Below are 16,035 nucleotides of genomic sequence, written 5' to 3' on the forward strand. Positions count from 1 at the left end.
GTCAGTATGGAGGCCATAAAATTTAGACCGTTTATCGAAATACTTTTCCCTTTTGACACATCATAGAAAAGACGTAGGCGAACAACTTTCATTTAGTATGTTTTTCCTAGTTCCCTACCCATTTGCACAGTTTTCGAGTTTAATTTGTTGTTACGTCAGAAATCAGAATTCTCGGTTTTGAACATTGAGGACAATGTTAAGTTTAAGTGTGGGGGAGTAGTTAAGCATGTGTTTGGCTTTCTTATAAAATAAAATAACAAAATAATACTCTTTGATTTCTTGCATTCTTGAGACTTCATCTTTTGGAGTTAATTCTGAGCTATTTAGGATGACACACTAAACCTTTTAAGGTTGAAAAAGTTCTTACGGCTATAGATTGAGTCCCATTTTGTCATTCTAAAATCCTTAAATATATACGTTCATAATTGAATGCGAAACTCAGCTATAGTAGTCGTTTGAAAGATTTATCCTCACAATTAATCATTACTGAATCACTTTCTTTTTATTTTTGCAGTTATATGTTTCTCTAAAGTTATTTGGTGGGATCTTGATACTTCCCTGGATGTTGTAGAAAGGTAATCATTGGTTGAGTTATTTAAAATCCCCATAGATAATTGTATTACATTCATAAAGAGTGATCCGGGAAAAAAAAAAAAAAAAAAAAAAAAGGCTCCTCTTCATTTATCGACACTAGTAAATGATAGGTCCGGAATTACGGACTAATCATAGTCGATGAAAACAAAAACCATATCATCATATTATAGAAAGTCAAAAAGACTATTGATGAGGTTCTTGACACTTGGATAGCAGTATGTGTGAAACGTTGTCCCTGTCTCCGTCGCCTAAACAAGCATGGAACGCCCGATCCAAGGAAACTATCATGTACTTGGTGAAAAGGAAACATGCGCTTTGAGTATCTAATCATGTGGTCAAGTTAAATGGGCGCTTCTCTCAAATATTGCGCTATAAATACATATCCTTTGACGACATTCATACAAGAATTGTGGGTAACATCTTTCACTTTAATCAACATTTGCACACTTCAGTTTTCTATTTCCATTATCTTATTTATCCATGTGATTTCAGTATGTGAGTGTTGTGAAAAACGTTGCAACAAGTACGATGATTATCTTGGTAGATTTTTGCAATCAGGTTGAACGTCGCACGTAAGTAATTGCTTATATGTGATGATTGGAATGTATGTGGGATATTTGCAGCTAAAGAACTTATGTCGGTTGATTATCTTATTAGCCACTACTTGGTGTCTATACTTAGTAGTTCTTCCAAGGCGATAAATTGGAGTAGGTTTTTTGGGTATACCTCTTGTAATCCCTCATGAGACTATAACTCGTCCACTAGGGACACCTAGAGGTTTAAAGGCATGTTATTCATGCTAAGAGTAACCGTATCCTCACGACATGGAGTTGTTGTATTTAGGATTAGTTTGATTTATTTTGTTCAAGGACTAGCAAAATCTAAGTGTGAGGGAATTTGATAAGTGCATAATTCATATGATTTTAGTGTTCATTCCATACTTGCTTTAGCTGTTATTCTTGCATATTTTCGTATTATTACTCTTGTTTTATCTTATTTTCCTCTAAAAGGTGAATCATTCTAAAAGGAGCTACAAAGTGCTGAAAATATCTAATAATAGAAGTATTCCAAGTATCCAAGCGCCCAAGTCCAAGAGAAGTGGAAGAAGTACGACGAAAATGAGCAAAACGCTCAAAATCAAGAGAAGGTCCAAATACCGAGTTTAACTCAGTCAAATTAAGTATTTCTCATCACCATCTTGAAGATAATTGAAAGATAAAAAGAATTCAAAAATAATGAGGTCATTCCGAGTTCCAACGAAGAAGTTGTGACCAAAACGAGTTTTTATTGAATATCGAAGACAATAAGGTACACATACCTGTACGCATACCTTAGTTCCGAAAATATCTGCTGGAATTTGAGGTACGCGTACTCAACAAGTATGAAAACGTGTATGACTACCTTGGAAGGCCTAAGGGCATGTTTGGGGTCGCTAGTTCGTGTTTTCGGGTCGGGTTCTTGAACCGAACTAAATACTTGGAAGCCAAGTAATGTAAACCTATAAAAAGGTATTATGTTATGTAAAAGGATATCATATCATCTTCTCATATCACAAGTTCTACATCAAAAACCTAGGGTTTACCCCTTTAGGGGGAAACCACCATTATTGGTCTTCTTTGTAATATGAGTAGTTAAATCCTTTGTTGATTAAGGATGAATTCAAAGTTCTAAGCGTGAAGCTTTATTAATAATACAAATCTATTGAGAGATTTTATCATCATCGTTTGTCTTTACTATATCTAGGGTTTATGAGTGATTATTAGATTGATTTGGAGTGCACGCTAGATTAGTTTATTGATTGTTCTATTGCTAGTAGAAGTTATGAGATAAGTAATCGTCGATTAACTATCTACACAGGTAGAAATCGCGAGACCTTACAGAGAGATTCTGTGGAGCAATCGTGTGTGAAGACAACACCAGTAAGTAAACCTTGATCTAAGAGTTTAACTACTGGGATCAACCTAAATTCACAAAGCTTAAAGCGTTCATTTGGATTACACCTTGAGTGATCTACTACTTGGTGGTTCGTTGGATATAATCTGGTAGTCGAGAACTTCTGTATCCAGTGATTTAAGGAGTTTTTGGGATAACTGTGATCTAGATGTTATTCTACGGTTGGTGATGAATGGTTCTTGCGAACAATAAATAAGTATTATAATCCTGTTATCACTTGGTAACGGCGAGGGATTCCTTGATCATCTCTTTTCTTCTTTATTGTCTTTATATTTATCCTACAACCAATCCCCCATTGTTATTTACTTTGTCTTGCTGATACAAATAACTTATCAATTACACAGCCCTCTGTGGGAACGATCTCTTACTACCGCTATATTACCAGTTAATTAGTGAAAAATATATTTATTAATTTGTTGAGCCTACGACAAGCCATACAATACTAACCAAGATGGTACGGGTATTATTATCCGTGATCACACAGATACCTGCACAAGCATCAATGGGAGCTATTCAGATGGAATTCTAAGTCCTGGGGCGGCAGAATGCATGGCAGTATTTTAAGCTCTTCAATGGGCGAAAGAACTGCATTTTAATAAAGTTCACATTGAATCAGATGTGCAGCTTGTCATTCAGTCATTAGTTGAAGACAATCTCCTCATCCAATGGGAGAACAAAAACATACTTAAAGCTATTAAACATTTAAGCTTAAGTTTTAATTATTGTCATTTTTCTTTTACCAATCGCAACAACAATCAAGTTGCAGACAATATTGCTAAATCAGTGAGAGACATCTATGCCTATTCTCCTTACTAGTAATTTTCCAGAACAAATTTGTAGCCTTATGGTAAAAGATTTACACAATCCTGTTCCTTAAGCAATAATAATTTCCTTTTATCAAAAAAATAACATAGGACGCTGCCATCTTATAAGTTATTGGCTGATATTATTCAAACTTTATTGAATTTTACCTTACCGGAACATACCTCCTGGATAAGTCCGATGGAAGCTCCCAATTTATTTCATCGGGATTTCATCAATATACCGACCTTACCTACAAGGCTACAACCTCATACTACCTATACTCCACGCTGCTTTTATTTTTCTTGTCAAAATTGATCGCAGACTGTGCTCTCGTTCCTATCCTGCGGATGTTGGAGATTTTGGAATAGGCACAATATTCATATATGGCCAATGTGCGATACACACTTCCTAAAATTCATGCATGCTACTAATTACAATATGCAATCAAATACAAATATTTGGAGAATCAGAAAAACTAATCCATAATATTTATGCATTAAAACCTATTAATTATATTCCTAATAGGGGAACAAATAATTAATGATCAAATGTAATACATGCACTCTCAGTACTGATCCTCTATCTATAAATTGGAAGCCATGAGCGATACATTTTTCATAGCAACGCTTGAGTCTTTTGGAAAAAAACCATAACATTTTTGGAGTTCTAGTTTGATAGATCAAAATGGCTAGCGGAAAAGTTACAGCTATTGCATTCCTTCTCATGTTCATCGTTGTCTGCTCAGGTTAGTATCAGTGATTTCTTTTTGTAATTGTAAGGTATATGTATATATATGCATGTTACAGATTTGAAAGAAAAAGAAAACTCAGATTATTTTCTAAGAAATAAACTGATTTTTCATTTCATGATAAAATTTTCCTCATGCAGACTTTAGCAGTGTAATGGTAGCGGATGCTGCTACGTGCTGCGGGGAAAACAGGATGGATTACTGCATCAACGAAAAGTGTCACACTTATTGCCAGGAAAGTTGCAGGGGTGGACAATGTATGCTGAGAAATGGGAAATACGGATGCCACTGCTATTGTTAAGAGATGGCCTTCACCGTGAGTCCGTGACATAGGCATGCACATGGATTTCTTTTTATTTATTTATTTTGATAAAAAAACATCGGTTCACTGTAGCTTGCTTATGGATATTTTTTGTGTGAAAAAATGACTACTTAGATATGTAATAGTGCAAGTTTCGTAAGAATAATAAAACTCTGCAAGTTTCTACGTTGCTTCTCTTTGTTAAGGTCTACCTTGCTTATTACTAATTTCTCTTATCATGACCCGAATCTCGTCATTGCATTAATAGTTATTTTTCCGTGAGAGAGTGATCAACGAGATTTAGACACATAACTTCATTTGCTTAGAGGATTGTGATCCGTTAGTTAGGCCAATCCGGCCAACTTTTTAGTTTTGGAAAACGAACTTCGAGGATAGACATAGCCTCGCAGGTGACCACAACGTATGAAAAAATTATTGCCGAAAGTATGAATTTAAAATTCTGGAGCACTACAGCCTAATTTATTTTTTTTTCCAATTTTTGTGCAATAGATTGGGCATGAACATCCGAAGTAAATTAAGGAGACTCCCCCTTTAGCAATTAGGATCGCGTAGATGTAAGCTAAAAAAAACTACAAAAATTCTAAATGGACCCTTCATTGGAAGGATTTTAAACAGGGAACTTAGGCGCAGGCCCAAAAAAAAAATATCTTACCGCCAGACCCACAATTAATTTCTAATACAATTGCATCCTAATTATTTAAAAATATTTAAAACGTACTGAAAGATTCTATTACCCTTCATCGTTTTTGGGCATAATTTTTTTTCTTCTCCGCCGGTTTCTTTCCCTATTCCTCCATTAATCTCTGTAACGGATCTGCAAAGATTTTTTCTCCATCATTTAAAGAAATAAATCATTTAAAATCGATGATTCAAAGAAGTAAATCATTTTTGACTAAATCCTAGAATACATTTCAACAAAAATGGATGAAACAGACGAAGAAGAAAAAATCAAGTAGAAGAAACAGAAAAAAGTTATGCAGCTAAATTTTCCCTTATATTGTCTTATGCACTAAACAAAATGATGGAGAAAAAATCTTAAATCAGAAAAGTGAAAAAAGTAATGCATAAGACAATATGCAGCTAAAACAAAATAATGCATAATGTCTTATGCATCTAAAAAAACTGATGCATAACCAGAAAAAGTGAGAAAAATAATGCATAAGACATTATGCAGCTAAAACAAAATAATGCATAATGTCTTATGCATCTAAAAAAAACTGATGCATAACCAGAAAAGTGAAAAAAAAGTAATGCATAAGACATTATGCAGCTAAAAAGAAATAATGCATAATGTCTTATGCATCTAAACAAAACTGATGCATATCCAGAAAAATGAAAAAAGTAATGCATAAGACATTATGCAGCTAAAAAAAAAATAATGCATAATGTTTTATGCAGAAATAATAATTGCATAATGTCTTATGCACTAAACAAAATGATGCAGAAGACATTATGCACGTGCATAAAAATCCACAAATCAGAAAAGTGAAAAAAGTAATGCATAAGACAATATGCAGCTAAAACAAAATAATGCATAATGTCTTATGCATCTAAAAAAAAAACTGATGCATAACCAGAATAGTGAGAAAAGTAATGCATAAGACATTATGCAGTTAAAACAAAATAATGCATAATGTCTTATACATCTAAAAAAAACTGATGCATAACCAGAAAAGTGAAAAAAAGTAATGCATAAGACATTATGCAGCTAAAACGAAATAATGCATAATGTCTTATGCATCTAAACAAAACTGATGCATAACCAGAAAAATGAAAAAAGTAATGCATAAGACATTATGCAGCTAAAACAAAAATAATGCATAATGTTTTATGCAGAAATAATAATTGCATAATGTCTTATGCACTAAACAAAGTGATGCAGAAGACATTATGCACGTGCATAAAAATCCATAAATCAGAAAAGTGAAAAAAGTAATGCATAAGACAATATGCAGCTAAAACAAAATAACGGATAATGTCTTATACATCTAAAAAAAAAAACTGATGCATAACCAGAAAAAGTGAGAAAAGTAATGCATAAGACATTGTGCAACTAAAACAAAATAATGCATAATGTCTTATGCATCTAAAAAAAACTGATGCATAACCAGAAAAGTGAAAAAAAGTAATGCATAAGACATTATGCAGCTAAAACAAAATAATGCATAATGTCTTATGCATCTAAACAAAACTGATGCATAACCAGAAAAATGAAAAAAGTAATGCATAAGACATTATGCAGCTAAAACAAAAATAATGCATAATGTTTTATGCAGAAATAATAATGGCATAATGTCTTATGCACTAAACAAAATGATGCAGAAGACATTATGCACGTGCATAAAAAATCCATAAATCAGAAAAGTGAAAAAAGTAATGCATAAGACATTATGCAGCTAAAACAAAATAATGCATAATGTCTTATGCATCTAAAAAAAACTGATGCATAACCAGAAAAGTGAAAAATAGTAATGCATAAGATATTATGCAGCTAAAACAAAAATAATGCATAATGTATTATGCATCTAAAAAAAACTGATGCATAACCAGAAAAGTGAAAAAGTAATGCATAAGACATTATGCAGCTAAAACAAAATAATGCATAATGTCTTATGCATCTAAACAAAACTGATGCATAACCAGAAAAGTGAAAAAGTAATGCATAAGACATTATGCAGCTAAAACAAAATAATGCATAATGTTTTATGCATCTAAACAAAATTGATGTTATACATAAGACATTATGCATAACATCTTTAATTCAAATATAATCATAAATTTCCGATTGAGATCAAAAACATGGAGACAAATAAGGTATGCAAATTTCCAATTCAGTTGATATCGAAATACTGCAACACACTTCTTACCCTTTTCAACTTCAATTCAGAAAAGGATTTGGAAAAAGATTTGACAAAGGGAAAAATCCAAATGTTAAAAACGAAGAATCGGAGTTCACCATTGTTTTCTTCTCGCTTCTCTCTGTTCGTCGCTCGAAGAAAGGGGTAGTTTGGCCTTTTAAAAACTGAGAAGCAGAATTTCATAAATTATGGGTCTGCTACGAATTTTTGACGGGAAAATGGGTGCGCGCCTGAACTTTTTTGTCCGTGGGTTTGACAGTGGAAAAATCTGGGAGAATGGGTCTCCCTGTAGTTTTCACATTTTAAACCGCATAGACACGTGAGGGCCCCATAAACCAGCCCAACAAATCTCCTGACGGCTGAGCCCAACTTTGTGTTTCTGGACGGTTTTAGAACCGTTCATTTGAACGGTACGTCTAGAACTAAAACTAACAAGTATATTTGTTGACGTTTATAAATTAAAATTTTTGTATGGACAGTCCAAAATGAATTATGCAAAAACTGTGCAGACACAATTATGCACCAAAATGGGACCCTTTGTTTTATCGGAGGGAATGGCCCACCTGTTATGTATCTGCACTGTTTTTACCTTGCCCAGATTGACCATCCATGCAGAACCGTTGGTTACTAAAACGTAGAGATGCACAAGACCCGCCTAACTTATCCGAACCCGTCTGTACCCGCTAAGTCTGTGGGTTTTTAATCCGAACCCGTCCTTGTGGGTGCGGGGTTGGTTATGAAAATAAAAACCCTCTATTTGTGGGTGCGAGGTTGGTATTAGTCCGAACCCGTCCGAAAAAACCCGCTAAATATACATCATTGATTAAGCTAATCCTAACCGTCCGTTATTAAAACCCTAATAGTACTAGTAGATTGTAAATGCATATACAGTGTCAAAGTGATAGCTTTATAAATTTATCTCCTGACAAATCCGTATCAAGCTACAGACAACACTAACCTATGGGAGTTCACATAAACCATAAAGTGGATAGATATAAGGAGATCCTCCTTGAAAACGTTCCAATGACCAGGGCCGGTCCTGGTGGGGAAGCAGGGAAAGCCCCACTTTGGAACAACAGTCTTAAAGGGACAACAAAATAGGAGTTTCTTCTTTTTTCAGTTGGGACGAATCGAGTGGAGAAGCAATTTTATCGCTAATTGAACATTGACTTCTTGTTGATGCTAGGATTTCTCTTTTGGGATTTGATCTCTCTATCTCTCACGATAGAAAAATCGACTTAAGTTGGTATTGCTATGTTGCTAAAAGTTATGTTTTGAATATCTCTGAGCATAATTTTAAGGTTTTAGTTTATTTTTGGGTTTACATATTTTTAGTTTTACAATGCGATATAGATTCAGATACAATTTAATTTCGTTTGATTTAATGCATGTAAACCTATTCCATCCTATTTTCAATCTTCAGGGATTTTACTCAGAATTGTACTATTAACTTCCAACTTCACAATTGAACTTTCAAACATGGGCTTTCTGCGCTAGAAACGCACAAAATACCATATGCGGCATGTACTTATAAGACTATAAAATCCATATGATAATTACAAACCACTCATACGCGTTTTGGCCTTCTTTCCTTGCCTTTCTATCTATATGCATATCCATACATTATACACGTACTTGTTTCCATTTTTTTATTACAATATTCACAGTATGTTGCCTTGGATATGAAATTCAAGCAGCTTATAAACAACCTTATGCAACTAAGCTTTTGGTCATAGTTCTTTAAGACAAGGGGGCAACATTTTTTGGTTCTGCTTTGGGGCAAAAAAAATTCAGGAACGTCCCTGCAATGACTCTGCATAAAGCTTAATGCCACATGAAAAAAATGAACCAGTAGTAGTACAAACTACACTGGTAAATTATAGCCATTGGGAGAAGAACAAAATTGAGGTTGCAACAGTTTACTAGTACATGGTCGGTGTTTCTTCTGAATGTACTCTGTTTGGTTTCTGTATCGCTTTACATTAATTCATAATTGAAATCATAAAGTGAGTGAATCATTATTCCGATTACTGAAAAATGCAGCATGCCATGGTCCTATGTTGTGGTCCTAAAATTTTTGTTGCTAAAATGAATGGTCCACGGATTTGTCAGAAAATATTAATTATAATTTGAAGCGGGTTTTAGCGAGTATAAATCCGAATCCGACCGACCCGTAGCGGGCGGCTCAAAAAACCCGCCCGATGTTTGTGAGTGTGGGGTTGGTTATGAAAATAAAAACCCGATGTTTATAAGTGCGGGGTTGGTATTAACTAAAACCCGACCCGCTCGACTTATATACAGCTCTACTAAAACGTCCTGGAGCTTTCAGTGAGGATATGGTCTTACCCTTTATTAGTTGATTGTCGTAAATAATGTCCATTTAGAGATAGCACTATGGTGCTATTTATCCATTCCTTATCCCTCAAAACGCCAAAAATCAATCTACTACGGTCTCCTAAATCCCTACACGAGTTTTCCTAGAAGGATGATCACATCTGATACCCGTTATAGGGAAGGGAAATCACACGGGTACTCAGTACGCGTATTTTTTTACGCTTTATGCGTACTGAGTAGCCGTATTACCGTTGATACGGCTACTCAGTAGCCGTAGATTTTTACATGGCTACTGAGTACCCGTTTCGGAAATTATATTTGTTCGACCTTTTTTGGTTTACACCTCTCTCACTCCCGATCATAACTATCCATCATTAATAACGGCTCTATTTTCCACACCGTCGGATCCCAACGGCCATTTTTCAAAATCCTCTATAAATACCACTCTAATTCTCTACTCAAACCACACCAAATCAATTTATTTCTTACTTTCTCCTTCTTACATCAATTGATTTCTTCTTTCTCTTTATCTTACTATAACTCTTTGATTTTTATATTTATCTTCTACCACTCATGTTTTTATATCTTAGTTTCATTCAAAATGGTGAATAATTTTGTCACACAAGAAGAGGTTAATCTTACTATTGCTTTTATTTATGTGAGTATGGACGAAATTGTGAGTTCGGGGCAAAAAAACCCTATGTTTTGGATACGTATTCATCAAATTTTGGAGGAACGCAATGGCAATGAATTCCGAAGAGATTGGGACGCTTTAAAAATCAAGATGAAAAGTATTAAAAAATATGTCAAAGAATTCGTGTTCATTCTTAACGCTATATATCGACAAACCAAAAGCGGTGCGAGCCACGAAGCTTTGGTAAGTTCTATTAATTTGTAGAGTTTTTCCATATAGTTGGTGATAATTGTAATAAACCTAATGTTTCTTATATAATTTTTCAGACAAGAGATGGTCGCTTACAATTTCAGGAACAAAGAGGACAACCATTCAAGTATTATGCATGTTATGAATTGTTTAGATAAAAGGTCCCTGGATATAATTATGACTGTGAGCCAAAACAGTGAGTTGTTTAATAATCATCGTAACTTTGTATCAGTCGAAGATGGTACTGAAGTTCTTCCCAATGGATAAACTCGTTGGAAATACAAGGAAAATGCACGTCCAATAGGAAAAAAAAAAAAAGCCAAAAAGCTAGCCAGAGAGAAGAAGGATCGTGAGCGAGCTATATTTAGAGAAGGTAATGAGGGAACATCTTCGGTTAAGATGGAAGAAGATAGGATCTATCAACAAAGTTCTAGTATTTTGGAGTATCTTAAGGAAACACGATCAAGGAAGGAAAAAATGAGAATGAAACAAGAATGCCAATACCAAACTTTTTGGGGGTATACTCAACAACCGAGTTATCAAATGGAAGATCAACTCAATTTGAAAACTCTTCAACAACAGACTAATCAAATGCATCGACAACAAATGCATTTAGATCAAGACAATGCAATAATGTCTATGGACCTTAGTCGGTTAGCTCCCAACGAAAAAAAATATTATCGATGCAAGCAAAATGAGATTTTTAAGGGGATGAATATAATCAGCATTGAAGATTCAGAAGATGAAGATGTAATCCAGCTCTAATTGTTTTATCTTTTATTGAGTTTAGTTTTTTAATTTATCGTCCATCTTTAAATTAAAAGTGTTGTCCTAAATTTCTAGTTAGTATTGTTGTTAACTTAATTTTAAAAGTGTTGTCTAAATTAATTTAAATTGTTGTTTGAGTTAATTAAATGTTTCAATACGTTGTAACCAAATGATTTTCATATTCAAATTAATAATTTTAAAAAGAAACTACAACAGATCATTCGATTAAAAGCGTGTATTGCTCTGCCTTCGTTTCTTAACATGGTGCACCGACAGGTCTGAATACATTAGATGTTATTATTTTTCTTGGTGTGAGATTCAACGATCAAAGCCGCTTCGATATGATAAAACTGTTCTTCTCTCCAGGCTTTATATGTATCTTGTGCAGCGGATCTGTCGCTTCTGTACCTATCGAGTAACTCATTGTACTCGATATATAATTTCCTAACATGATTAACCCTTGAACAAATGTAGGATGGTTCATAATTAAAGCGTGGTTTCTTTCCCATCGGTTTAACGTAAGGACCCCAACCAAATCCAATCCAACATATAGTATGATCTTTAGGATCTTCGGGAAAATCATCTTTTAGAAGGTAAAAGTTCCTAATCCATTTCGTCTCTTCTTCAACATCCTTTAGCCTTTCCCTCAGTTAGAATTGTTGTTGACCTCGTTCTTTTGCCTTGAATTTTTCTTCGTATCCTTGAGTTTTTCATTGTATTTTGTCGCTCCCCTTGATAAATATTTGGCCTCTTTTTTGGATTTTCCTTTGCTTAACACTTCATCCATCACATTAGTTAATTTAGTAGGTGATAAAGACGTTGTTGCGTTCGTAGTAACTTGATGACCTCTTTTGCATATCTCCTTTTCCATTGCAGCAGTTAATGGAGTGGTTCGCTTGCATCTTCTAATTATGTCTTCGACTGATTTGGTAGTTGCTGATTGATTTGCCATTGAGTAGATGTTTAGCTTTGATTTTCACCTCCAAGATTAATACTACAAAGAAGAATAGGAAGATTAATGCTGCAAGGAAGAATGGGTTATCTTTCTTATATATGATTCGTTCCCAACGACCATATTTCTTAGAACTCGTGCCCAACGGCTCTATTTATAATAACTCGTGCCCAGCGGCTCTATTTCCCAACGACTCTATTTCTTTATATAAATATAGAACATTTTTTTTCTAACCAACAACAATCTCAATTCATTCTTAGATATAAACAACCTCAATCATGTATTCTAATAGTTCGAGTAGAAATGGAAAACAAATAGTATGTGTGGAAGCAAAATAGGTTTGTCCATTTTGTTTCATGCATACACATAGTCTGCTTTAATGCCCATGGCTATATACAAAATGTTCACAACGAGGTTGCACCGACACTAGGACGGTAAAAGAGTCGATACCAGAGAAGATAAGTTATTTGGAATGTGAGTATGCTAAATGTCCCGGAGAAGCACAATGTTTGGTGGATGCAATGAAAGATGCAATCAAACAAGAAAAAGTTGAAGAACTCTGCAACAACTTCAAACTAAAAGGAAAGGTGGAGTTTGAATGCACCAAGGGGATTCCGTGTGAAACGAGGGTTGTTATTTCTTTCTGGAAATGCATCGGTCAAGTGCAAAAAAAACATATGGAAAACGTTACTGGAGATGCCTTGAGTGTGGAACGATGGCATGGGATGAATAAGTGTTGTTTTAGTTTAATCGAATATCAATTGATGTAATGTGATTTTTTATAATTAGTATGTGTGAGAGTTTAAATGTGATGAACATTTAGTAATATGCTTTTACAATAAATAATAATAGTTATTTTCATATTCATATGATTAACGTTTACATTAAGCACGTTCAACCAGCATTTAAACCAATAGGCGACCCTATTGGACGAGTTATGTCTCGTGAGGGTTTACAGAGAGATATACCCCAAAACCTATCTTTATTTAAATTCTTTACTCTTTATCTGGTGATTCGGAGGATGAATATTCAAAGGGGGAAGGGTTATACTCCGAAAAACTGTTTTTCAGAATCACATAGCAGTTAAAAAATCTAAAAGGTTTCCCCTTCTTTTTTTTGCTAACTATCCAAAGCTTGTTGCTCCTACAACAAAAAAAAAAACAATATCAGTTTAAATTTAAATTATTCAACAATTCAGTAAACATACACAAAAAATGTTTGATAGGTAACCGGTAAGTTTCTTACGAATTCCGAAGGTACTGCTGCCCTCCATAAATATAACGATCTTTGTGTCGATACATATACTTTCACGTCTGAAGTTATAACGTTTAACCTTGTTTTCAGATATTTAATCGTTAGTTGATTCGGATTCCCGTTATGTATAGTCAACCTTTGCAGCAACTGCTCCAAAAGGTTAGTGTTATTTAGTTGTTCATCTTCTTCTTCATTCTCTAGATGAACTTCAACCCATAAACTAACTATCAATTCGTCTTCATCTGGAATATAACCCACCATAATTAACTGAGAAAAGTGTTGTGGATAACAACTTGGACAAAAATAAGTGTTTATTTTTGAAGATGGAGAACTGAGTTGGTCGAACTAATGTTTTCATTGGTAAAGAGATTGTGAGTCCTTTATACATGAACAATATACATATCCATACATTGTAGAAGTAGATTTTGCGGATAAGTATACTAATCCATATACTGTACAAATGGATTTCACGGATATGTATACATATCCATATACTGTTTAAATGATTTCACGATTTATCGTAATTGTAAATCATATGCCATCAAATATAAACGTTATCATTTGCATACATAATTGAAACCCAAAAATAATTTAAAATTTGTTATTACAAGTGCGTGTAACATTCGAAATCTTAAAACACGACAGTGAAATACATCATATGCCTCATCATCATCATCATCATACATACATACATACATACCCGCATCATCATACGGAGCATCATCGTCATCATCTGAATCCTCGTCATCGTCCTCCTCATCATCATCGTCATCCTCAGAATCCTCATCATCATCGTCGGAATCCTCCTCATCGCCAGAATCCTCATCGTTATCTCCATCATGTTGATATTCGTCTCCCACATGTTCATATGCATGAACATGTTCATCTCCATATTCAAAGTTATCTGGGATTTGATTAATGTAATCTCCATAATACTCAAATGCTCCATCCTCGTTTTGGCCGGGAACAACTTCTTCTTCTAAGTCTGTATCATCATAATCTCCTTCTGATGATGGAAGTACCACGTATTCCATATCTGAACCCTCCAAACTAGACAAGTCCCCTGTCGCGCCTCCTCTACCAGGAAGTGCAACAATGTGCTTGACAAGATCATTTCTTAGTTGTATGTGCAGTTCTAGGTTTTTCAGAGATGACATAAATACACGACCATTAACGGTAGGTTCCGGAATCGGAACAGGAACAACTCTGTCCCATTCTCTATCCCGACGTTCATGCTCGATAATCATGTTGTGTAAAATAAGACAACATTTTATAATAATATTCAAGTCAGATTGGTGCCAATACTTACAGGGAGATCCGACAATTCTGAATTTACCTTGAAACACTCCAAAAGCATGCTCGACATCCTTTCTTTTAGCCATTTTATACTTGTTGAACCTCACATAGTCGATAATGTCCAATGTCTGATAAAAAGCTTGTACAATTGTAGTCAACTTTGGATAGATACCATCTGCTAAGAAATAACCCATATTGTAGTGGTGACCATTGATGACATAATTGCATGGAGGTGTCACACCCTTTATCATGTTATCAAAAAGGGGTGAGTGTGCCAACACATTCAGATCGTTGTTTGACCAGGCATTCCAAAAAAAGCATGCCAAAACCACAAATTGTATGATGCCACCGCCTCTAATACCAAGCTACTCTTTTTATCTTTACCCCGGTAAGTTCCTTTCCAAGCTACCAGGCAATTCTTCCATGGCCATTGCATACAATCAACACTACCAAGCATTCCAGGAAAACCTCGGTCCACATTCTCATCTAGATACCTCTGAACATCTTCAGGAGTGGGTTCACGCAAATATCTTTCTCCAAAAGTCATGCAAACGGTGTGGCAAAATCTTTTTAGATACTTGTGTATTGTGGTGGCACCCACACGGGTGTAATCATCAACACGATCAGTTGGCGTACTTTTGCATAAACATTTCATCACCGCAACTAATTTCATATGCGGAGAATGCCCCGTAGTACCAATTGCATCCGGACGTTGATGCCACTCCGGATCAACTTCAAGAAATTTTCCTAACAATTTCTCGAATAAGTCTTCCCTCATGCCTAGACGTTGTTTGAATTGTCTAGAGGTATAACCAGTTCCAGGCGTAAAATAATCATTCATCATTTTGGCATCATGCCACACTCGATCACGCGTTATTACACTACGTGTATGTACCTCCCTTGGTACAGGTTGTCTAATTATACGCAATCGTTCATCCAAACATAGTTGTGTAAACATTAGTAAAGCTTTCTCTTCTTCATCACTATCACTAGAGGTATCCAAAATAGATTCCATATTTAGCTCTCATATAAGAACGCATTAGACTTATTATGCACCTTAGCAAACAAACACAATATCAATTTGTGTATACCATACATAAATACAAGTCTATCAAGGTTGTACATTGATTTGGTAGTAGTTTACAAACATTTCATTCAACATAAATCAAGACACACAACAAATAATCATGGATTTTTCACTAAATATATGTTTTAATAACCTTATTGAATTGCATACTACATATCCAACCAACCTAATATCAACAATTT

At 34.7% G+C, this 16,035-nt stretch overlaps 1 protein-coding gene across 1 annotated transcript; it reads right to left on the reverse strand.

Annotated features, from left to right (window-relative positions):
- Positions 1 to 15,049: 15,049 nt before the first annotated feature.
- LOC113280255 lies at positions 15,050 to 15,781 on the reverse strand. The gene has a single exon (XM_026528904.1). It carries the CDS (start codon positions 15,779 to 15,781, stop codon positions 15,050 to 15,052), a length of 732 nt encoding a protein of 243 aa, XP_026384689.1.
- Positions 15,782 to 16,035: the final 254 nt, after the last annotated feature.

The sequence above is a fragment of the Papaver somniferum genome, chromosome 5, assembly GCF_003573695.1.
Source record: "Papaver somniferum cultivar HN1 chromosome 5, ASM357369v1, whole genome shotgun sequence".
Lineage (NCBI taxonomy): Eukaryota > Viridiplantae > Streptophyta > Magnoliopsida > Ranunculales > Papaveraceae > Papaver > Papaver somniferum.

Coding starts and splice junctions, on each gene's coding strand:
- LOC113280255 (XM_026528904.1), bottom strand. CDS start 15,781: ATGGAATCTATTTTGGATACCTCTAGTGATAGTGATGAAGAAGAGAAA.